We start from the raw sequence: 22,268 nt of genomic DNA, 5'->3' as shown, positions 1-22,268 counted from the left end.
CAGTGTGGTGTGGGCAGGACTCTGAACTGCTGCGGGCTCTCCTGGAGGCCTAGGACACAGTATCAGAACCATTTGTTATTTCTCTGCGCTTTCTCCCCTTCAGCTGTGCCTCACCACTTGGTGCTGCAGCAGAGCCCTGGGGCTGGCCCTGACCCTCGCTCTCACCACTGCTCCCAGGACACTGCTCCCGGGATGGCCACCGAGCCGGTGCTGGGACTGAGTGAAACACCCAGTGTTAGTGAAGCTGCCACAAGTCAGTGACGACATTATTTATTGCTAACGCAGCTGAGTAACTCGTAGGAGGCTCCACTTCCCAATGTTCATGTCTTAGAGCCACATGGGGTTTCTCCAGCCTTTTATTCTGACCCAAAGGAGCACTCCAGAACAGAAAAATATACTCTAGTAAGCAACACAAGAGATCACAGATCCCAGCCAGCTCAGAAACACCCAGAACGTGTGTGCCATGTGCAGATCTGTTAAAGCCAACACCTAATGCCAACTCTGACACAGGAAAAGCTGCAGCCAAGCAGGCCAATTTTCTGCCAGGGCCTAGTGGAACTGCCATGCTCATGGAAGCGCATGGCCTCAGGGGCAGCAGGAGGGAACCACCTCCTGGGTACGGGCAGGAGCAGAGTGCAGTGCCCTCCATACTCAGCCTCCCTGGGGCACTGACCCATCTGCTCCCGAGGCCCACCTGGGCTCCCTTTCCCCTCAGAGATCTGAGAGGAGTTAAGAGCAGAACTTGCCCTGTACTCCTTTTGCCCAGACACTGCCCAAAGCTGTGCTGATGGGTCTTGTGAGCCACAGCACAGCAACGGGCTGGGCAGGTTGTACAGTCCAAAGTGCCTTTTACTAATCAACCACAACGACTGTCCAAATGTTACAGGGATACAAACACAGGCACTGCGAGTTACCTGACAGAATCAGTCAGAAAGCTAGTGTGGATTTTTATGTCAAAGATCAATTCACACACTTCAAATACATAAGAAAGACAAGTCAACAAACAGGGGAGGCACTCCAAAATTACAGAATACACCGAGTCTCAGTTTCACAGCTGCTCCCAGAATGTACAACTGGAAACAAATGTACGCACAGAAATAACCTGCTGTGATCTCCTGCCAACCTGCTTCTACCTGAGCAGCACCACATCTGTTACTGGTGGAAAATTCATGTGTCTGCTGAAACTATGCTGCTTTCAACTCTGTGACTCAAAGCATCTACCTCCTGTAGAACCCCACATGAACCCTGTACAGGCTGCTGGGAAAGCAGCTGTGAAGGACAAAGGTGTCCCAAAACTAGGATCTGGTCTCTGTGGCTGAGCTCAGCCAGGCAAGAATCTAATCATGAAGGCAAGTAAGGCATTCAAGGTATGATGTGAGTAAAAACGTGCCAGCTGCAGCAGAGATACTATATGGGTTTGTGTAAGTGCAAAGGTAAGAGGCAGAATAAAATTCAAGTCTTTACACATCATTTTTACATCAACGTAATGTTTGTCAGGTCTTCAGGTGGTACTGGAAACCCTCACACAAAAACCCCCACGCCGTGACCCACGGGCACATGGAGGCTACGCATGACAGGGAAATTCCATCAAAACAAATTACTTAAACAAAACTGGTGTCGATCTGCCACTTACAACCATCAGTCTGGGTTAAATTAATTCTTGGTGTAATTTGCTTTCCAATACAATGAAGGTTACTCTGTAGGAATATGTTCCATATAGCTGTCCTGATCCCTGTGCAGTGCCCAAACTTCTGAGCTTCATCCGTGTGAGGCCTCCAGAGCCATCTGTTTGCGATACACGTAATGAGCAACAGACCTGAACCATCAGAAGCTGGCACACTCCAGGTGCTCTTCAGTCTTTGGGATCTGACTTACCATAACCAACTTAACTGAGTTTATGTTTCAGAACTTTAAATGAAGGCATCGGTTCTTGGTGTGTTTCCTGGTGACTCTCACTGCTCAAACTCAGTGGATTGCTATTGAAGAGTCTGAAGTGAGTAACCATGTTATTCCAGAATTCCATTCCTCAACGCTTCACTCCTCTCCAGAGAAAGCCGCTGAAGATCCTTCCAAATATCAGGATGATTCTCCAGCTCTTCATATAATGATCTAACAATGTCCAGTTTCCTGTAGTCCTCCGGGCTGACCAGACTGCGCACGACCTGGAGACATCTCTCCTTCAGGGTGAACACTGGGGTCAAACAAAACACAGCTTCGTCACGAGGGCTCTCAGCTGCTGCTCCAACGCCCACAGTGCAGCTCTGAGCACAGGAACACAGAGCAGCAGTGTCACCCACCACAGGCTGGGCTCCCCAGAGAGGGGAGGGATGAGGCTCCTGCCATGAGGCACCTACGAAACCCCTCAGAGACCCTTTACAGGAGAGGTGTGCCCCTACCTCTATCCAGCACCACAGCTCTACCTAGAATCCCTCACCACCTCTTCCTGTGTCTGAGCGGGTTTCCTTCTGATTTCTCACTCATCTTTACACTGAAGTTCAGAGAGACCAAGTTCGGAATTCCCCAGGGCACATGCAGTGCTGTCCCTTACCTGGCAGTGTGATGTCAGCTTTGGTCACGTTGGGGGCTGCCACGAACAGCTCCTGCTGGTTGACAAGGAGCCCATCGTTGGTCCCTGCGTCCCGGAACAGCCAGAGGTGCCCTGAGAGGGAACAAGGTGGGAACGCAGCAGTTATGGCACTTTGAGCAGCTCTGGGGGGCATCCGCGAAGGACTGAGCTGTATCTGTGAGGGACCGAGCTGCTCTCCAGCTGAGCTCCCTGGTCACACGCCCTGCTCACCGGCGTGAACCGGGAGGGGAAAGGGAAAAAAGGAAAAGGTGATGGAAGGAAAAGGGAAAGGAAAAAAGGAAAGGAAAAAAGAAAAGGAAAAAAAGGAAGGGAAATAAGGAAAGGAAAAAGGGAGAGGGGGAAAAGCGGAAAGAGGAAAAGGAGAAAAAAAAAAAAGAAGAAAATGGTGAATCCCACCGCTACCTTCTCAACCACCCGGGCCCCGCGACGCCCCAGTCCGTCCCATCCCGTCCCGCCGCACCCACCGCGGTAGCTGTGCATGACGCGCCCGGTGCGCGGCTGCAGGACCGGGTAGGGGCGCGGCCGGCCCTCGAAGTCCAGCCAGACGGGCAGCACCCAGCGGGGGCTGTGGTTGTTGAAGACGACCTCGGAGGTCTCCCGTGTGTTGACGGAGCGCAGCGCAGCCCCCGGGCCGCTCAGGGCCCTCGGCAGCAGCGGCGGCGGCGGCGGCGCCATCGCGACCCGGCCGCCATGCCAGCCCCGCCCCCCGGCACGCGGCCCCGCCCCCGGCGCATGCGCGCGGCCGGGCTGGGAGGGGGCGGGGCTTGCCGTGAGGGGAGCCCCGGGGGGCGGGAGCGGCCCTGCCTCTCAGGGCCCCTCTCCTCAAATACACGCAAAAACAACAGCGACTCCTCACCTAAGAGTGGGGAACTCTCTGTCAACCAGCCGTCGTGTCTTATCCGCCAGCCTCAGTTCACAGCTCTTCTGTCTAAGGCTCACCAGTGCTGCCACAACACTAATTCTTCCCTATCCACCAACAGTCAAGCTGCCAATTCACTCCTCTCCTGATCTCTGAGTGTCAAAGTAACAGTCCTTTATCCTTCAGCTGGAGCTTCCCAATCACCATGCAGTATTCTGTCTCATGCACATGAAAATAGTAAAACTCAAGGAAAAATTAAGTTACTAGATTAGATACTGGGAAGAAATTGTTTCCTGTGAGGGCGGGCAGGCCCTGGCACAGGGTGCCCAGAGAAGCTGTGGCTGCCCCAGCCCTGGGAGTGTCCAAGGCCAGGCTGGACCTGGCCTAGTGGAAGGTGTCCCTGCCCATGGCAGGGGGTCCCTTCCAACCCAAAACATTCATTTTGCTGTCTCAAGTATGTGATAACAGATACCTCTCCAAACACGGTGCTTCACAGAATCGCAGAATGCTTTGGGTTGGAAGGCATGTTAAGGATCATCTCTTTCCAGCCCCACTCCCCTGGGTAGGGATGAAGTGAGCAAAGGCAGTTTAGCATATTCTTCTCCACAGTCATACCAAATTACAGTACTAAAAGCATAAAGACAGTGCCTTTTCCTCGTATGTCTCAACACCTCTTAGCAGGTTTTTCTTTTAGAATACTCAACATTCTCCAACAAGACTTAGATGAGGGATCCTTTTCTAATTTCTGCCCCTCTAGCAGCCTGTAAGGGAGAAGTGTGTAGGTTGTTAGAGAACGACACAAGAGAAACCATCACCTGTCAATTAGATTTTTTCCCAATAGAGCTGGAGGTGACAGAACTGCCAGGCAGGCTTGTTTGATAGCCCTTTTCGAAAGGGAGTCACTTCCCTTGTGTTCCTTCTACAAGAGGAAACCAGCAAATTTACATGGTGGAAGGAGCACATAGTTCAGATCCTGATACTGTGAAGCAGCTGTGAGCAGCACTCTGTGGGATTACACAGCACATATATATATATATATATATATATTTATATATATACAGTGAGGCTGATTGTCCTAACTGAAAAAAGCTGCTATTCCTCAGTGTCTGGTGCCAATCTTCCATAAAAACAGAAGTGTGGGCTTTTGAAGCAACTGCTTCAAACCATCCAACTCAAAAACACATTTGTAAAAGAGCAGAGCTCTTACTTTACATAATCTCTTTCCTATATTCTTAAATCTGGACACAAACCAGAAAAGAACACAATTAAGAGTCATCTCTTATGCAAAACTTCTAAAACTTTTAATACTTGTTAATTCACCTCTGAATACTTACAAGTACTTAGCATGAACACACTATAATGAAAAGGGAAAACCAGTAATGTGTTTTCAGCCTCTGTTGAGCAGAGTAAGAAGCCTGAGAAATCACAGTATGTTTAAAGAAGAAAAATTATTTGCAACTTCAAGTTAGTCAACAGGGAATATATTTTTGTAAATACTGTGGCAGCATGACTATGACAGTTAAATCACCTAAGAAATTCAAACACTGCCACTTTGATGTGTCTACGGTAGACACCAGAAACATGAACTTATTAATACCGCTGCTAAAAGTATCTTTGTTCTCAAACAGTAATGACAGATGGTTTGCTAAGGCCATGTGAGTCACCCTCTCAGCCAAGAGAGTGGAAGACTAAAATATGGATTAGACATTTACTGGTAATTAGCACTAAGGTGAGGTAACAGGCAAGAGAACCAGTAGCACAGCATATGGTTTACCAATTGGAATTTGCTTATCAGACCATAAAAATCAGATACCGTTTTATTTTCTTGGTTTACATTTGAGCAATGGTATAAATTAAAAAAACTTCAATATGGAAAAATCCCACATTAGAGAAATACTACCTCTGAACCCTTCAAGGTGACAGTCTTAGTAGTCCTGTAGTCATTTTAAGATACATGTAAGATTTCTACAGTTTGGTAAATAAACTGTTACCTTGAGAGCTGCCTCAACATGTTTTCTACTGTAAGCAGAGGAATAAACATTTAACTGAAAAATATAGAAGACTCAGGCCATGGAAAGCATTACTAATCCCATGGCTGAATTTCAGTTTGGGTGGCAAGGAGGAGAGGTGATTTAAATAAGTTTTCAGAACACACAGTACAACTGGCAGCTCTCAAGTTGATCCCTGGTTTAATATTTGTGTAACACAATTTCTGCTTAAGTTGTTTGGGTTTGGAACTGACAGACCCAAGCTCTGTGGCTGCCAAACAGCCATTAAACAAATTCTGGAGGTGTGTCTTCTTCCATGCAGTTTACCAGAAGGGCCTTCTCTCTTCTGCTCTCTCCCAGGTGCGCCTCAGCAGATACACTGCAGCGTGGAGTCCTCCCACGTTCACCCACACAGTCTGAGCTCTGCGCCAGATGTGTCCCACCCTTGACAAGGCCTGCAAGCCAAAACCAGCCAGGCAGCAGCGTTAAGACAGCAACATTATTTTTTATTATTCTAAATCACATTTGGTGGCGATGTCAAGGGACTTTTCATGCCCAAAAGTGCATTTAGATGTTAGTAATTTTTGCTTAATAAATAGGACATCTGTAAGGATGACAGCTTACAATTTTTTTCTCAATACATTTTCAAGTGTAAATAGGTTTGATTTTCTCCCACAGAACATACCTTGGCAAAGCATTTCTTGTCCTGGGTAAGCAGCACAGCCCTGCCTGTTCCTGGGGTGCAGATCCGGCCCATCTCCATCAGGCAAGCTGGGTAAAGATCCCAGTTCTTCTTCTTCGACCCTATCCTGCAAGACACATTCAGATGCCCTTTGTGATGACTGAAACCAGTTCACTGATGCTGGTCTCTCAGACAGGGATCAGCTCACTCAGGACCACAGTCACTGTTACTTTCAAGCTGTATTTTTACCACAGGGCCCGTCACACCTTCCCAACTAGGCCCAGTTAAGTACCTGACTGGAGAAAAGCCCAGGCCTGGCCAGGTGAGCCCATGCAGCTGTGGCAGTGAGGCACAACACCTTTCCAGCACTCCTCACCTCTTCCCAAAGGGCATGTCTGTCACTACAATGTCCACAGAGCCAGTCCGCAGAGGCAGGTTGCAGATATCCCACTGGATGACGTCCAAGGGAACGCCCAGGGCAGTGCTGCTGCAAGGGCAAAGGCAGTTACCTCAGACATGAGCACTCAGAAGCTTTTTACACTGAGGAGATCTAGAATGTTGGCAGCAGAATAAACTGGAAAATATGAACTAGACACTCAAAAGCATCAATGCAAAGTGGATTTCTCCACGTACAACACTGCAGGAAACAGAAATCCCTTGTGCTCCTCTCACCTGTCCTTACTCTCGTTTTTCCTCAGTAAGGAGCAGATGTTGTTTGCTGCTCTCTTCACAGCCTGAGGGTTGTTATCCCCTGCAATGTGGTAGCAGCAGGGCCATTCCGCAGCTCCCTAGGGGAGAGTTGATAATAAGCAACATTAGCATCAACACTGCTTGACTGAAAACACAACAAACAGAAGAATTACTCAAACATGACAAAATACAACAAAGCAACTGCAAGTGGATGGCAAGGAATTTACAGTTCTGTAACAGAGCGCTGTTACAGGTATTATGCACCTTTAAGGCTCAAATACTTTTGGATTTAGATTCTTCCTGCTACAGCCTAGAGAAGAAAATGGTCACTTACAAAAAGTGTATTTGTATCTGTTCAAAAGATGGTGAGATCGGACCTTGCTATTCAGTCATTACCAAGAAGATTTACACACATTACTGAGTTGCAGATACTGTTAAGTTTAATTAAGTTAAAAAAATCACAGAAGAATCACCTCTATTGGTATTGCACCTGTACCACACATGGGATCAACTATGATATCCGTGGGCTGGGGATCACAGAGTCTGAAGGACAGAAGAAAAGATACGGTGAGAAAAGCCAAGAAAATCTGAATTCCTCTAAGGAAGGGAAAGTGAACTATTTTAATAATTCTGATTCTACCCTTCTAACAAAAAAATGTGATTATTTTTTCAATATGTTAATTACCATTTTATAAACAGCAATACAATGAAATTCTGTCACAAATGTGATACGCCATTTTGAAACTAAGCTAACACAGCAAAGATTTATTTTCCTTGTCTGGGAAACAGCCACTGTAACTACAAAGCACACCGTGTCAGCAACTCTGCTTTTTAATTTTTTTTTCAAGAATTAACAGAAATGGCTTCTGAGGAAGCAGCAGGGGAATAAAGGGTCTAATTTCTGAAACATAAGGACTCATTAACCGAGTATAATAGTATGAGTATGAGTAGCCCTGACCTGAGCATGCCGTAAGCCAGAGTCGAACGCAGCGTTGTGGGTCCGAAGTGTGTGATATTCCGTCTGTGAAGGCTCTCTTCAGTTAATGCAATCCCCACCACCACTTCATTGTTGTGAATATTCAGAAGAACCTAAAGAAAAAACCCGAACTGAATTTCAGGAGTTTCCATAGTATGCCCGGTAAATACTTATGGGAAGTTATATGGCAATTTAAAACCCAGGAACGATGTATAAAAGAGCTTTTCTTCTTGCAGGAAAAGCAAAGCCCCATTTTTATGACCATAAAGGATAGAACATGGGAGAGCATTCACATATTCTCTGTTACTCAGAATCTTTTAAACGAGACTTCTCAAAGTGCTATGACAATTACACTGGCATCCTAAAAGCTTTAGTTTGTAAGTTTGGGGAAGAAGCCAAGTAAGTCCTGTAAGTCACAGGGAAGTATCTGCAAAGCAGCAGTAAAATTCACATTTGTGGTGGAGACCATATTAGCATCTTGCTCCAGGGCAGTGACCAGCCCTTAGTAGTCCTGCAAGAAAAACTAAAGTTTTTCTGTCCCTCAGAAACAGTGGTCCTGCACCACCAACGGACCAGGGGTGTTGGCTGTGCTTTCCCAAACTCTGCTCTCCTCTGACAGGAAATAAACACTAGACAGTTGCTGTTAACCCCTTCTGTTCCCTTCACCCATAAAACCATCTTCCCAGATGGAGCATCTTCTGATAACTTAGAGTGGTATTAAACAACGGAACAAGGACAGGTTCACTGAGGGTAAAAGCAAAGCAGAAGACATCAAGATTACTTTTTAATATGAAGGAGCTCAAAGGCTATAGCAGGTGGTAATACTCAGAACTCAAGCCTTTGCTGTGGCTGGGAGAGAGCGGAGAGCTTTCCAGCCTCAGCTCAGCCGTGCTGGGTTCATCAGCTAACGAGAGGAGACAGCAGTGTTTGAACAAATGAGAGGCCCGGGCAAGGGAGAGGTGCCACACTGGGCCACTCTAGAGATTATTATCATGGATAGCCAAAGCACCAGCAAGTGCTGGAATCCGAGGACACGTGAAGTGCCAGGGAAATGAATACTTTCAGTTCCAGTCTCTGAAAGGCAATTTGGGCATCGCTAAGCATCACAATTAAGAACTAAAAATTTGTACAGCAGAAACGCAGGCATTTCCAAGGCACCCCACCATACCTCCACATCGAAGTTCGTCATGTCAGCTTTCCACTGGAAGTGCTCCTGCACAGCTCCACCAAAGTCTCTCGCAGCCTCGTTTGATGTGAAGCTGTGCTTGTCTCCAGCTCTGTTGCACGTCACTCGGAACTTCAGCACCTTCGCCTCTTCTTCAGCTGTCTGACCATCACCAGCCTTGGTCCCACTCCCAGAATTCGCCTGCACTTCATCCCTTGCATCCAATTGCTCATTATCCTCCTCGTCCTCCTCCCCCCCATTTTGGGATGCCATGCCTTGGGGCTTCTCCGTATCCTGGCTGCCAGCAGGTTCCACACCCGCAATGTTTTGGGCACAGTCCTCCTGGTCATTAGTGTCTTTTTGGTCTGCTCCTCGCTCTTCTCCACCATCATTCAGCTTCTCCCTGCTTGCAGGACTCTGCGAACTGTGTTTTTTGCGTTTTGTCTTTTTCTTTTTTAAGCTATTGTTCAGCTCCCAAACTTTCAACGGATCGGTCCAGGGCAGCTTTTTAACCAAATCTTCCAAATCCTTTAAAGCATCTTCCTTTAACAGACAGAAGTTGTTGTGCTTTGAAGTCATTCCATTCCTTTTAAAGTTATCTTTTACTTATAGATCTATCAAAGTAGTTTATTTAACATTAACCCACTACATCTTTAAGCAAAGCTTATAGCTTTTTGTCTGATTCTTGCCATAACTAAAAGCAATTACACTGAAAATCAGAAGACCCACAGGATTTCACAATTTATCTCATAAAGAAACATCTAGCACTGCATTAAGCGACCAAAGCGATACATCACTGTCCCATGTTTGTGATCTACAAACATGGCACCACCTCTCATCCCAGATTTTGCCAATGCAATATATTCAACTAAAGGAATGTTAGACATGGCCACGCTTCCATTTACAAGCCAGAAAAGGGGAACTCAAATAATATCACAACAAAAAAACCCAACAAACTTTTTAATCAAACGGAATACTTTGACACTAGTCTTAAATTAAAAAATAGCCAAACCAAACACTTCAAACCCCAGAAGGGATCGAAAAATGAGGAATACCTCACCTTATTTTCTTTAAATTGATAGTCTTTAAACTCTTCAACAACAACAAATAAATTATCCACTGACCGCAGACGGTGGACCTGGAGGAGATGAGAAGGCACGGTGACACGTTACTAACCGCGTGTCGTGGGGACCGTGTTTACTATCGTTAGAATTTTGCCATCTTACATGCACGATTTTCCACTTTAGTCCCCAAGGGAGTTATCACTTTACGCCTCTGCACCGATTTAACCTCCCCAGTTTTGACTTAATCTCCCCTTCAAACCGCGATAAAGGCGGATACAGCTTTGGCACCCGGGCCGGTCGCGGCCTCCGACACCGGAGCGTTCGGCTCAGAGGGGCCGTGACCCTCCGAACCGGGCCGGGCCGGGCAGGGCCGGGCAGGGCCGGGCAGGGCAGCGAGGCCGCGGCGGGGACAGCGGAGCGGGGAGCGGAGCAGGCGGCGTGCACGGACCTGCGGCAGGCTCCGCGCCGGGACCGCGAAGTAGATCTTGCCCCGGTCCCTGCTGATCCTGGAGGCCGAGCCCAGCTTCTCCTGCACCTCCTCGGCCGCCGTCTGCTCGAACCCCGTGGGCACGGTGGCGCCGATAACGGCGGCGAGCTCGGCGCCCTCCTGGGCTGGACCCGGACCCGGACCCGGACCCGCGTCACCGGCCGCCTCCGCCATGGCAGGCTGCCGGGGGAGGGAGGCTGCCGGAGAAAGGAGACCGCCGAGGGAGGGAGACCGCCGGCAGCTCCGACCGCCGCGCCACACCGACCACAGCCACGGTCCCGCCGCCCCACGCGCCCCCGCCCCTTCCGCTTCCCTGCCCGGCGGCCCCGCCCGCGCTGCCCGCGGGTCGCTGCTCCGAGCGGGCGGGAGGAGGCGCCGCGGCCCGCGGGGAGCGGAGCGGGAGGGAGCCGATCCCGCGGGGAGCGGAGCGGGAGGGAGCTGATCTCGCCGGCCCGTGGGGAGCGGAGTGTGAGGGAGCCGATCCCGCGGGGAGCGGAGTGTGAGGGAGCCGATCCCGCGGGGAGCGGAGTGTGAGGGAGCCGATCCCGCGGGGAGCGGAGTGTGAGGGAGCCGATCTCGCCGGCCCGCGCTTCCCCGCGCCCCTCAGCGGAGCGGCCGGCGCCGAGCCAGGCACGCGTTCCTGTCTGTGTGTGACACGGCGGTGACAGGACAGCCGGGCAGGTTCCTGCCCCGATGGACAGTGAGCTGTCACCGGACATCCAGGGAAGGCAGCAGAGTCGGGGAAGGCGGTGGTTCCGTGCGCGTTCCCACTGTGGAACAGGAGCCATCGATGTACCTGGAGGAGCGCTGGGTCACTGCCCGGTTCCAAAGCCAACACAGCCCGTGTCCCTCTGTCCCCGCAGCCCCCGCGGTCCCGCACGGAGCTCCCGAACAGCCGCACAGCGCGGGCCTCCTCTGCCGCCGCCTCTCCTGTGCAAACCATCAGGGGCCAGTTCCCTCTTCGTTCCTTGTTATCCCTCGATCGTCGGGCTGCTGTCCTTGGCATGTTTCCAGCACTAGAGGTTTTTTTAAAGAAAAACCTATCAGCTAAATGTTCTTTCGGGAGGCATAGAGAGGCCACCCCAGCTGTCTGCCATGGCCATGCCTGTGTCACTATGCCCAAGCGTGATCAGCATGAAGCTGAAGAGGCACTATTTCGCTCCTCTTTTCTTCAAGTCCCAGAGTCTTTACCTTTTCCCAGTACTGGACTGATAAATGTAAACACAACGTGTCCCTGCAGCTTCTCTGTCTGCAGATGCAGTGCGTGTACTGGCAGCAGCATTGTCTGTCTTCATTTCCCCCTGTGAGTTCTGGTTGGGCTGTGACATTCAATGTCGAGCAGGAGGCCTGAGGCACTGCTCCTGCCACTGAGTCTTCAGAAGCATCGCTTTGCTTTCACATGAGAAGGGAGAGGGAAGGTGTGGGTTTACTTGTGATTCAAGTCTGAAAAGATAAAATGAAAATGGTGGAATTTGGATCATAAACACCCTGGAGAAAGTTTGTGAAATGGCTTCTCCGATGAGAACTTAAAATGTGCTAAAGCAGAGGCAGCCACAGATTTTGCACAGCTTTATCCTGCAGCAACTAGTACAGCAAGGGTGAGCTCTGTGGTTCAAGCGGGATAATGAGCTCGGGTTGCTGAGCTACTTTCAATAGCAGAATTTTCAGCATATTTTGGTGAAGGTGTTTGCCATACACTTAAATGGATTCCGTATGTCTGGCCTAGCAGCAGCAGCTCTGACCTTCCCAGCTGGCCCCACATGGGAAGGTGAGAAGCAGGGATCAGCCTGCTCTGCTGCAGCTCTCAAAATCTGTCCAGGCACCACTTGCAGAATGGTTTCCTGCCAGAGGCCAAGTCCCACAGCAGCTCTTCTACCTCTGTTTTGCTAGGAAAGAAAATATGACAAACTGTCTTCAAGATCAAACCAAAGCTGCGTTTTTGTGTCCATTATGAACTGGTTTCCCAGAGCCAAGGAACCGAACTGGCTCCCAGGAGCAGCTGCAGTCAGTTAAGGAAAGCAGGTGCCTGTTGGGCAGCTCTGTGAGCCCTGCTTACAGGCAGTAGCGGTTCCTGATGAGCTGGCAGCATCGATTTCATGGCTGGTTTAGTGCATACTCGAGGAAGAGCATTGCTGTCCACTTGTCTGGAAGGGTTTGTGGCCTGGGGAAGCTGGATCTGTCCGTTTGGAATGCATGTGTCAATAGCAGGCTGGACCACAGAGGATGCTGAATGTTTCTGCACTCTTGCTCCTCAGGTTATCAATGGAATGATGGAGATAGCAATTGTCCAATTGACCAAAGAGTCCTAATATTATCTTGTTGTTGGAGGTGTTTGGTTAACAAGGGACCTTCCCACCTTTCCTGTCCCCAGCAGATTTTGCATAGGACCAGATAAGCCACAAGTAGCAACTTGTGCCTGGGTAGCATGGGTGGCTGCAGAGCCACTCTGGGAGGTCAGAGCTGTAATAAGGCCACAGGGGATGAGCACCTCATTCTACAGAATGTGAGACATGTGCTGAAAATATCAGACTGGTCAGCCTTGCTGTATTGGTTGTACACCTGTGCCCAGGGACCGAGCTTTGTCATATGTGAGGTCTGTGAAATAGAAGCTCACCCTTCATGGAAGCATGCACTGCAGAGTGCCGGTGTGGGGCTGGACCCAGGCCTGGACATGTGGCACGAGGACAGGAAACGGTGCTTGGATGTTAAATGTGGACCAAACCAATATTCATGTAACACAGTGTTCCTAAAATGGGCTCCCAAAGTACTCCAGACTTGGGTAGCTTTTCATAGACTGTTGCTCCATTTGGCAGCTAGAGGTAAAAAGGAGGGGTGGTGGCAAAGCTGAGGCCTCAGGGAGCCAAAGCCTGAAGCCTTATTTGAAGGTGGATGAGCAAGATCCCATTACTGTTAAGTTTACCTTTGATTTTGAGTGAATTTATATTTTAGAAAATCAAATTTTTTGAAAAGCATATTCAGGAAAAGAGTTGCCTGTTACTGCAGCTAATGCAGATCTGGATTGTATTTTTTGCTTGTGGCAAATGGATTGGGCTGGACACTTGTTCAGAGAACGGGGCAGTGGTAACTCCCAGCTCCAGCCACCTGAGCTTATATTTCTGAGTTTCCCATCCTGTCGTTAGGCATCTGAGTCCAGTTGCCAGGTACCTCCAGCAACTGCAAAGTCTTGTCTAATATTGTAGGTACCTAAAAGCCACAGATACTTAATTTCTGTCAGCAGGCATGAACATAACTGCTGAATTCCTGAAGGTGTTCATCAGTTTGTGCCCAAGGCCTGGGAAGGTTCTCAAACAAGATCTTTTCTTTCTCCAGCTTGCCCATGGAAGCTGCTCCAGAGATACTGATCTCTGCTTAAATCAAAGCATATCTACCCTGTACCCCAACCTCTCCCAGAACAAAGATACAGAGACTTTTTGTGGTTAGCTTTTTGGGCTCTCTTTTGTTTTGTCACTCGAGTGGAGGGAGAGGATTAGGGGAGGCACTCCATGGTCATCCCTGTGTCCCCACAGTGGTCTCAGGAGTGCTGGAATCTGCAGGACCCATCCTGGGTATTGCAGGGGGCAGTGGTGGTGCCACTCTCCTGTGCCCAGGGAGATGCTCACCCACAGCTCCTCTCAGGCTCAGCAATTATGCCCTGTATCAGCCATCAAATGGTAATTGCTCTGCTTGTTCTTCACTAAAGATCTGGCATTGAGCAGGTGAAGAGCCCACTGAGATGAAGTCAGCTCTGGATTGGATTTAATTGGATCAGGCTTGTTTTGTTGGAAAAGGAAAGCGAAACAATACCAATTGGGGAAGAAATGTAAGGAATGAAATGGGGTTTGATCAGCATTTCCAAAGTAATTCAGTATGTTTTGTTTTCTGAAAGCTAAAGCCAGACATTGTATTCTGCCTCCTAGAATTTTTTCCTTTCGTCCTACTGCAGGCAGCCTGTACGCTCTCATGCCAGAACCTGTGACCTGAGGAACGAGCTGAGCTGCTCTGGCTGTTGTTTTATGGCTTCAGTCCTCCACAAGCACAGGAATTTAGAAGAATTTGGAGAAGGTGAGTTTGATTTCCAGCACTGCCAAATCTGTCTCGGAGGACTTTGTCACCATGGGCCTCAGAGAGGGAATTTTCAGAAAGACAGAATAGATTGACTGTGACTTCAAATAGGTTCTCTTGAAGCCATGTTTGATGTCTCAAAGGGCTGTTTCCTGGCTCCAGAGACTGCTTTTTAAAATACAGTTTTGTGTTTCAATATGTGCACAGATAATCCCTACAGTTATTTTAACAGATCTGGAAGCATAATTCAGAAGAGGGAGATATATAATCTTGTTGAGGCCCCACAGTTGTTGTGTTTTCTGTTACACCTGATGTGTCTGATTAGCTCCTACCTGAGTCCAAAAGGACACTGATGCTACAGAATATATGGCCTCAGGGAGCTACCATGGACACTGCTGAGCATCTTCAGAGTCTGCAGCTGTGTTTTACTAATGCCTTTGATATGAAGCTTTGTTTTCCTAACAGCTAATTTATTAGTGAACAAATTGAGGCTTTTGCATATTAAAAGACCTGCCAAGTATCACTTAGGGGCCAGAACAGAGACTAATGAAATTATAAAGTCTTTCCCCAACATCCAAAAAAAATGCTCTTATAAAGTCTTTTTAATTGTTCTCTGGGATGGAATGTAGAAGCTCTACAGTGTGTTGCAGTATCATGATTCACCTCCGTTACCCTGTGTGTGACCCCGTGCTGGGGACACGAGGGTCTGAGGATCCATCACTCCCACTCTTGGGCCGATGTCTGGCGTGTTAAACCACACATTCGAAGGGGTTCACTGCTGCTCCTGGTGTCACTGATATTTTGGGCTGAGGAAAATCAGTTTCAGGATCTTTTCTGCAGAACCACAGTGCTGTGTGAGTTCCAAGCAGTGGTACGGGAGTGCTGTGACCTCCTTCCTTCTGAGTCAGTGTAACCAACACCTGCCAGTGAGGCTGCCCATGCACAAGAGCTGCTGCTCCTGGCCAGTCAGTTATTTTGAGCTCATTGTTAGTCACTTCTGTGGGAGGAAAGGCAGAATTATTGTAGTGCTCCATAGAGCACAGTGACGTGTGAGGGGCTGCGTGTCCTGGGCTGGAACGAGCCTCGTGTGCTGCCTTCAGCAGCGTGTGCGGTGCAGGGAGGCTCTGCTGGCTTGGCTGGGAAATCACAACTCCTTACACAGCGGAAGCTTGGCAGAAATTGGAGTGACCTTTGTGCCAATGACTCTGCTGGGAGTTTCCTTAGTCTGCATGCAACCTGTATGGCCACTGCAGCTGGATGTGGCTGTGGACAGCGCAGCTGAATTGTCAGCTGATTTCTTCAAATATGTCTTGCTGAGATTTAAATTATGTTACTGGATGGAAATCCTTCTGTTGAGAATATTTGACAGGAGACTGGCATGTACGCAATTAAAGGACATTTCCGGGGAGCCTGGGGTTTTGGGTTTTATTTTAAGAAATCTATTAAACTGATGGACTAGTAGAAGTTCATTTCTATTTTATATGTAATGCTTTTAAGTGGGAAGCTTGCACTGTCTTTTACTGTGTGAAACAAGCAGTTTGATCACCTCCTTGAATCCTATTCTGCACAAAAATTCACCTTTGGAATCCTATCCCTGTGCTTGGGGTTTCAGAGCGGGAGAGCTGCTCAGGGAACGTGCAGACAGGAAGCTCTTGCTGTGAGTCACTCTGGCAGGGGCTTTCCCTGAATGAAGGGATTGAATCTGTGTTATCCTCTGTGAGCCTGTGTAACACACACACACACACAAACTAGATCCAGCATGCAGTGCAAGATCTACCCACATCCATCTGTGCCTCTTACTGGGGTGTGGCAAGGACTTAAGTCAGTCCAATGAACTGTGTTCATGGCTAACGGGGGTTGTTTTCATCTCTAGGAGGACAAGAATGTGCAAATCTGAAATCTCATTTAAAAAGTGCATTTCAAGAGAAAATATCACATGGACAGTGAGAGGTCTGAGGTGCTGCAGATGTGTGAGACAGACAAGAGAACCAGGTGAGAACAGTGTGCAGTGAAGGACTTATAAGAGTGTCACATCCCAGCTGAGTTAACTCAGCGTTCTGTTGTGTCCGAGATCACTGGGTGACAAAAGTAATGTCTTTACAAATAATTTTTCAAGGCATTTGTTTGGCAAGGCTAGTGAAGGCGATATAGGTTAGATATTAGGAAGAAACTTTTTACAGAGAGGGTAATCAGGCATTGGAATGGGCTGCCCAGGGAAGTGGTGGATTCTCCGTCCCTGGAGGTTTTTAAGGTGAGAATGGATGTGGCACTCAGTGCCATGGTCTGGGAACCACGGCAGTGTTGGATCAAGGGTTGGACTTGATGATCTTGGAGGTCTTTTCCAACCTGGTTGATTCTAGGATTCTATTCTATAATATCATAATTCAGGTGATGCTTCCACCTGTGCTTCACTATTCCAATAAAGAAATTATTGGGGAGAATACTTGACTCCTGCACATGGAAAGATGATGGGGAGAGAGTGAGAAGTAAAAAATGGCCTCTGTGCTTCCCCCGGCTTGGGAATCTGAGGGGGAAGAAGAAAGGCATGTGGGGGCCTGAGGAGTCAAAATGCTGATACTGCAAGGAATTTCTGCTCTGCATCGAGGCACAGTGACAAGAGGAGCTGTGAAGAGCTTTAGCTGACTTTGGGACTGCTGCCAGACTCCTGAACAATTCTGAACACATTCTTAAGTGTTCATTTTAAGGACAGAGAGAGCAGGGGAAATGACCATTTTAAATAATAAAAAAAATTGGTGATATCTTCCTTACTTTTATAAACAACTCACATGTGAGTGGTTTTGGAGTCTGCCTGTGCTCTGAATTTGAATGTGTCTGTGGCAGTGGGACTGCTGTTCCCTCCTTGCTGCAGCGACACAAGGACTCTGCAACAGTGCTCTGCTTGTGCTCTGCAGTGACAGCCTTGAGTTACTGATAGGGGAATGCTGGATTAAATGAACTGAAAACCTAAACAAGGGTTCAGGCCTTGGTTGTCTCCTCTTGAGCACTTGACCACAACCTGAGCAGGCAGCGCATCCAAGAGCAGGCACCTGGGACGGGTGCTGCTGAAGGGAGGACGTGGCCCCTCTGAGTGTGGGCTCGAGCTGCCTGCCAGATGGGAGCTGTCCATGGGCCTGGCTGGGAAGCTTCTGGACCATGGGAGGAAAATCTGTGACTTTTTGCCCGTCCCCTTCTATCCCTTCCCTGCCGAGTTTCTTCAGTGTGTGGGCGCTTGTGCTCGAACCTGTGGCCTGACCTGTCACACATGCCTTGCCATGGAGCCTCCTCTTCCTCCCTGCAGGCTGAGGGACCTTTCCTTGGGCTGGTCTGGGGGCAGTGCTGGCATGAGGAAGGTGCCTGCTTGCAGTGTGAGCCCTTCTCTCCTACAGGTGCTGTGCAGGGAGCATCAAGGGGAGAGGCAGCAATGTGCAAACACTGCATTTCCTGCTACCTGTCCTGCCAAACCCAGCAGATCCTTTGGGCCTCAGGGCTTGTACAGCTCACACAGAGACTTGTAGAGAGTTGTATGTACTTTACACTGCTGTGAGTGGACAGCCCTTTCTCTGCTGGGAAAAGGAGTAATCCTGGATAACTCATCTGCTTACTGCTCAATAACTTCATCCTAAATAGTTTTAAAAAGATTATATCAGTAAGATAAAAACTCAGATTTGATAATTAAGTTTCCATTCCAAACCCACAGTCCCCAGCAGGAGCTTATGAAGTGCCACCAGTCTGCATTAATTCTTCATGCAGTTATGTGCTCTTTAGGCCAGAGACAACCCCCTGCATGTTCTGGTTCACAAGTGAACTTTTGTGCATTACTGTACTGTGGGGAATGCTCTGTTTGAGCACATCTCTGACTGATCCCTGAACAGATTCTGCAGCACTGGGTTTTCCAGAGGCTGAGGGGAGATGCCTTCTGAGTTAGACACTGTGAAATCATCTGCAGGGAATCCAGGCTTCACTCAAGCACCAGCTTTTTAGCATTAAATCATGGGGGTATTTTAAAGTGAAACTGGTAAAGTTGTGCAACTCTGCAGTGAGCAGAGTCCAGAACAAATTCCAGGTTTAAATTTTCTCACTGTTTTTCTGCGATTTAGTGATTTGTCTGTTTTATATCCATGACTACATGGCTGTTAAGAGCAGACTTTTTTCATTGTCTGAAATACTTGCAGCCATGGCAGTAGTTCCTGGTTTGTCAGCCTCCTGGGCTGTGGATCTCAATCCTCTGGCCAGGCCATCCTGCTCTCCAGAGCTGCCCCACCAGCACGCTTTGCCCTGGGCTGGAGGGAATCCCTTCAGCAGGACAGGGATTTGTCTGAGCTGCAAAACAGTGAAGCCAGAGAACCAAGACTTGTTATTTTGGAATTCTGAAACATTACAATCCTCAAACCCATTTCATAGGGCTGGAGGATGTCCCTTTGTAGGAATGAATCCAATTTACTGCTGATAGGCATCACTCACCCAAATTGCCATCTGTCAGATTTTGGGTTGGAGGGTGTGGGGGTCCCTCCATGGCATTACACTCATTACCCATGTGTGTCCATTGCTCCCACAGTGGGCCTTGGCAGCCAGTTCAGCCTGTGAGATGTCGGGTGTGTTGTACTGAAGGGCTGTGGTACAGCTTGCAGAGGACAAACAGGATGTGCTGTGTGGCTCCTGCATGGGGATAACACAGTTATTCTGTCAGTTGTGTGTTATTCTGTGGGGTAAATCAGTAGGTGGGAGTGAGCTTTAGGGAGGCACTGGTTGTCCTTGATGTGTGGTTTTCCATACCCCATGATCCCCTAATACTTTCACATCATAGGACAGTGTGGAGGTGTCAGTCACTATCTCTGATGACCTGGTTTGTTTGGGTTTTTTTACCTGGATGCACTGTGAGCTGGAGCTGTTTTGGTTGAGAAGTGACAGTTGAGGGAACAGGGAGCAGCAACTCATCCCCCATGTTCCATCCCAAACTCACTCACACAGCAAACTTTATGGATTAGTGGGATTCAGTTCAGTGCAGAATATGTCAGAGCAAAGATCTTGTGTTGTTGGTGCCAAGTTTCTGCAGCTGTTTTGAAGCATTTGCAGCAGAAGGGCTGCAGTATTTCATGTGTTCCCCCATGGCCTGGCTCAAGCTTGTTATGAAACAGTGACCTTGCGGGTTGTTTGCTCAGGAAATGGGGCTCCCTCTGCTCTGGCCCAGCTCCCTGCGCATGCAGCAGCTTCCCCCTGAGGCTGCAGCAGGCTCTGGTGCTGGTGTCAGCAATATTTCCTCCCTTAAGCACATGCCAAGGGCTAGATGCCAAATGCTGGCAATGAAACAGCTCTGGGAAGAACCTGGAACAGGAGCGCAAGGGGACACAGGAGGATGCCAAGGCTACAGAAACAGGGGACAGCAACTGCTGGGATTGTGCTGGGGCAGGAGCACAGCCCCCAGCACTGTTTTCCTTAGTCCAGCAGAAGGGAAGGAGCTGGGACTGGATTGTAAAGAATGGGGGACTGAGGCCTTCAGGCTGAGACATGACAAGAGCTCTGTAAATAGCTCTTTTTGAGCTGAGAGAGAGAGAGTGTGAGAGGAGGGAAAAATAATACCCTGAGTGCAGGTAAATCAGCATCTTGTGACAAGAACGAAATGTGGGCTTATACATACATCTTGGTTGGCATTTGATGTGTTCTACAGAAAGTCAGACTGTGAGCACTGGGAAGCAGGAGCTTCCTTGGAAAACATGCTGTGTCTTTTGGACTAAAGAAATTACAATTAAAACAACAGCAGCTGAGGATTTTGCTCACCTTTGACATCTGAAACTTTACCATGCTCTTGAATTACAATATTCAGGATTTTTCTCTGCAGCTTGGTAAGGGAGCTTAATTAAAATCTGAAATGAAAGATCACATCAGCCTTTACTTTAAATGAAAATCCTCCACAAACTGTTGCCCTTCATACAAGTGCTGGCCACGAGTCCCCTGGAGCAATCAGGCGGTGTTGTTTGTGTTACAGTTGAGGTTGCCAGTTAGATCTGACAGCAACATTTTGCACTGACTCTGGGCACACAGACAGCTGGCACAGCTCTGCTGAGTTCCTGTTTTACACATGTGTTTTGCTCTGCTCCTCAAATCTGGGAGCGATTGGATCCCGTTGAATCCCTGCAGTGCCAGTGCTTTGGAACAGGAGCCCCGTCACACAGGGTCATGTCCTCACTGGAGAGGAGCTGTGAGAGCTGACAGGTATCACTCCTCTGCAGAGCTGCACAGCCCAGTGCCACGGGACATGGAGCCTCTGGAATCCTGCTGCAGGGAGTCACGGCTCTGCTGCGTGGAGCCGAGGTCGCTGCCGTGTCTTCTGGCAGTGAAATTAATAAAAAGGCCCATCTGGATGTTTGAGAAGTTAAAACCCCAAACATGTGGGCTATGCCTTTGGAGATGACTGACTCAAGCCTTTGGTTGGGGTTTTCAGGTCAGTGCCTTCATTGCTGAGCTGTATTTTTGGAGAACCCTCAGGAAATTAGGTTTTTCTTTCTGGAGCAGTGTACTCCTGAGAGGTCTGTGCCTCAGGATCCTGCACTGCGCACATACTCCGGTACTTCCCGTGTCAGAGGTCCTTTAGTTTGGATGAGTTACAAGATGCAGACCATTTTGGCAGGTTCAGCCCCAGCCAGGGCAGCACAGAGAACTGGGTGCTGCACTGCCCATGGTGCAGCAGGAAGAAGAGAATGGAGAGGAGTGGGGAGGCAGGAGAGCAGCGGGGTGTGATGGTGGGTTGCTGCAGGGCTGTGATGGTGGGTTGCTGCAGGGGTGTGATGGTGGGTTGCTGCAGGGGTGTGATGGTGGGTTGCTGCAGGGGTGTGATGGTGGGTTGCTGCAGGGGTGTGATGGTGGGTTGCTGCAGGGCTGTGATGGTGGGTTGCTGCAGGGCTGTGATGGTGGGTTGCTGAAGCCCGACGTGAAGCCCCAGTGATGCTCTGCTGGCTCAGCAGCTCAGCCCTACGCAGGGTTTGCTCAGGTCCCTTGTTAAGCTGTGCTGCAGTTTGCTCCTGCACTGGCTGGCTGATCCCACAGCTCTGTCTCTGCTTTCCCTTCCTCCAGGGCCGGCTCTCCGATCACGGCTGTGCTCGCGCTGGGAGGGTGGCCTTTTTCCTTCAGACTGAAATTCACAGGTATAAAAAGTCCACAGTAATTTTAAAAAAACTTCTAGTATTGCTAAACCAGTAGCTTCTCTCATACTATGTACTTTTTATTGTCTTAAGACAAAATATCTTTTGTCCTTGTTTCTTCCTCAAGGCATTTGAATCTATAAACATTTAAGCATCTATGGATCTGTACAGATAAATAATATCTAATGGATATGCCACTGTCTCTGTAAACCAGATTTTTCTTGTTGCAGTGATTAGGGGAGGGTAGAAAAGGAAATGTATCATAATGATTGGCACATGAGAAACCACTGCCAAGTCAGTGCCAACACAAATTAATGCAGCTTTTTTTCTGGAAAGCAATTGTGGCTATACTTAGAACATGTTGGTACACTCCTGATCCTGTCTAAAAGGAAGGAGTCACATGCAACACATTGAGCAGCATCCCAGGAGGAGCCAGCCTGGTCCTGCAGCAGGGTTGGGATGCACAGCACTGCCAGGCAGACCCCTGCCTGCGGGGGCTGTGGGGACAGACCTCGGGCCACAGGCACTGCTGCCCTGCCACCTCCACATTTCACGGGGCTGCGAGAGCAGCA

General features: G+C 48.8%; 2 protein-coding genes and 1 long non-coding RNA gene across 4 annotated transcripts; 1 reads left to right on the top strand and 2 right to left on the bottom strand.

Annotated features, from left to right (window-relative positions):
• Positions 1 to 1,422: 1,422 nt before the first annotated feature.
• VHL (von Hippel-Lindau tumor suppressor) lies at positions 1,423 to 3,262 on the bottom strand. Its single transcript, XM_027903279.1, has 3 exons — positions 3,052 to 3,262; positions 2,549 to 2,659; positions 1,423 to 2,191 (listed from the first exon to the last, which is right to left on the bottom strand). Exons 1-3 carry the CDS (start codon positions 3,260 to 3,262, stop codon positions 2,007 to 2,009), a joined length of 507 nt encoding a protein of 168 aa, XP_027759080.1. The 3' UTR covers positions 1,423 to 2,006.
• A 1,459-nt stretch (positions 3,263 to 4,721) lies between these two features.
• THUMPD3 (THUMP domain containing 3) lies at positions 4,722 to 10,715 on the bottom strand. 2 transcript variants are annotated; one of them, XM_027903278.1, is made up of 9 exons: positions 10,460 to 10,715; positions 10,008 to 10,085; positions 8,951 to 9,490; positions 7,765 to 7,895; positions 7,280 to 7,349; positions 6,789 to 6,904; positions 6,493 to 6,600; positions 6,120 to 6,243; positions 4,722 to 5,889 (listed from the first exon to the last, which is right to left on the bottom strand). In XM_027903278.1, exons 1-9 carry the CDS (start codon positions 10,670 to 10,672, stop codon positions 5,758 to 5,760), a joined length of 1,512 nt encoding a protein of 503 aa, XP_027759079.1. In that variant the 5' UTR covers positions 10,673 to 10,715; the 3' UTR covers positions 4,722 to 5,757. The 2 variants fall into 2 exon arrangements, with proteins under 2 accessions (XP_027759079.1, XP_027759078.1); XM_027903277.1 differs by having other exon boundaries at positions 6,493 to 6,603; positions 10,460 to 10,714.
• A 767-nt stretch (positions 10,716 to 11,482) lies between these two features.
• Positions 11,483 to 17,674, top strand: LOC114067684. Its single transcript, XR_003573449.1, has 3 exons — positions 11,483 to 12,096; positions 14,442 to 14,560; positions 17,166 to 17,674. It is a non-coding gene; the product is annotated as an uncharacterized LOC114067684 (long non-coding RNA).
• Positions 17,675 to 22,268: the final 4,594 nt, after the last annotated feature.

Source organism: Empidonax traillii, unplaced genomic scaffold (genome assembly GCF_003031625.1).
Source record: "Empidonax traillii isolate 1590-97213 ecotype Southwest subspecies unplaced genomic scaffold, ASM303162v1 scaffold956:size363975, whole genome shotgun sequence".
Lineage (NCBI taxonomy): Eukaryota > Metazoa > Chordata > Aves > Passeriformes > Tyrannidae > Empidonax > Empidonax traillii.
Note: the sequence above shows the minus strand (reverse complement) of the source record. Positions and strands in the feature narration are given on the sequence as shown.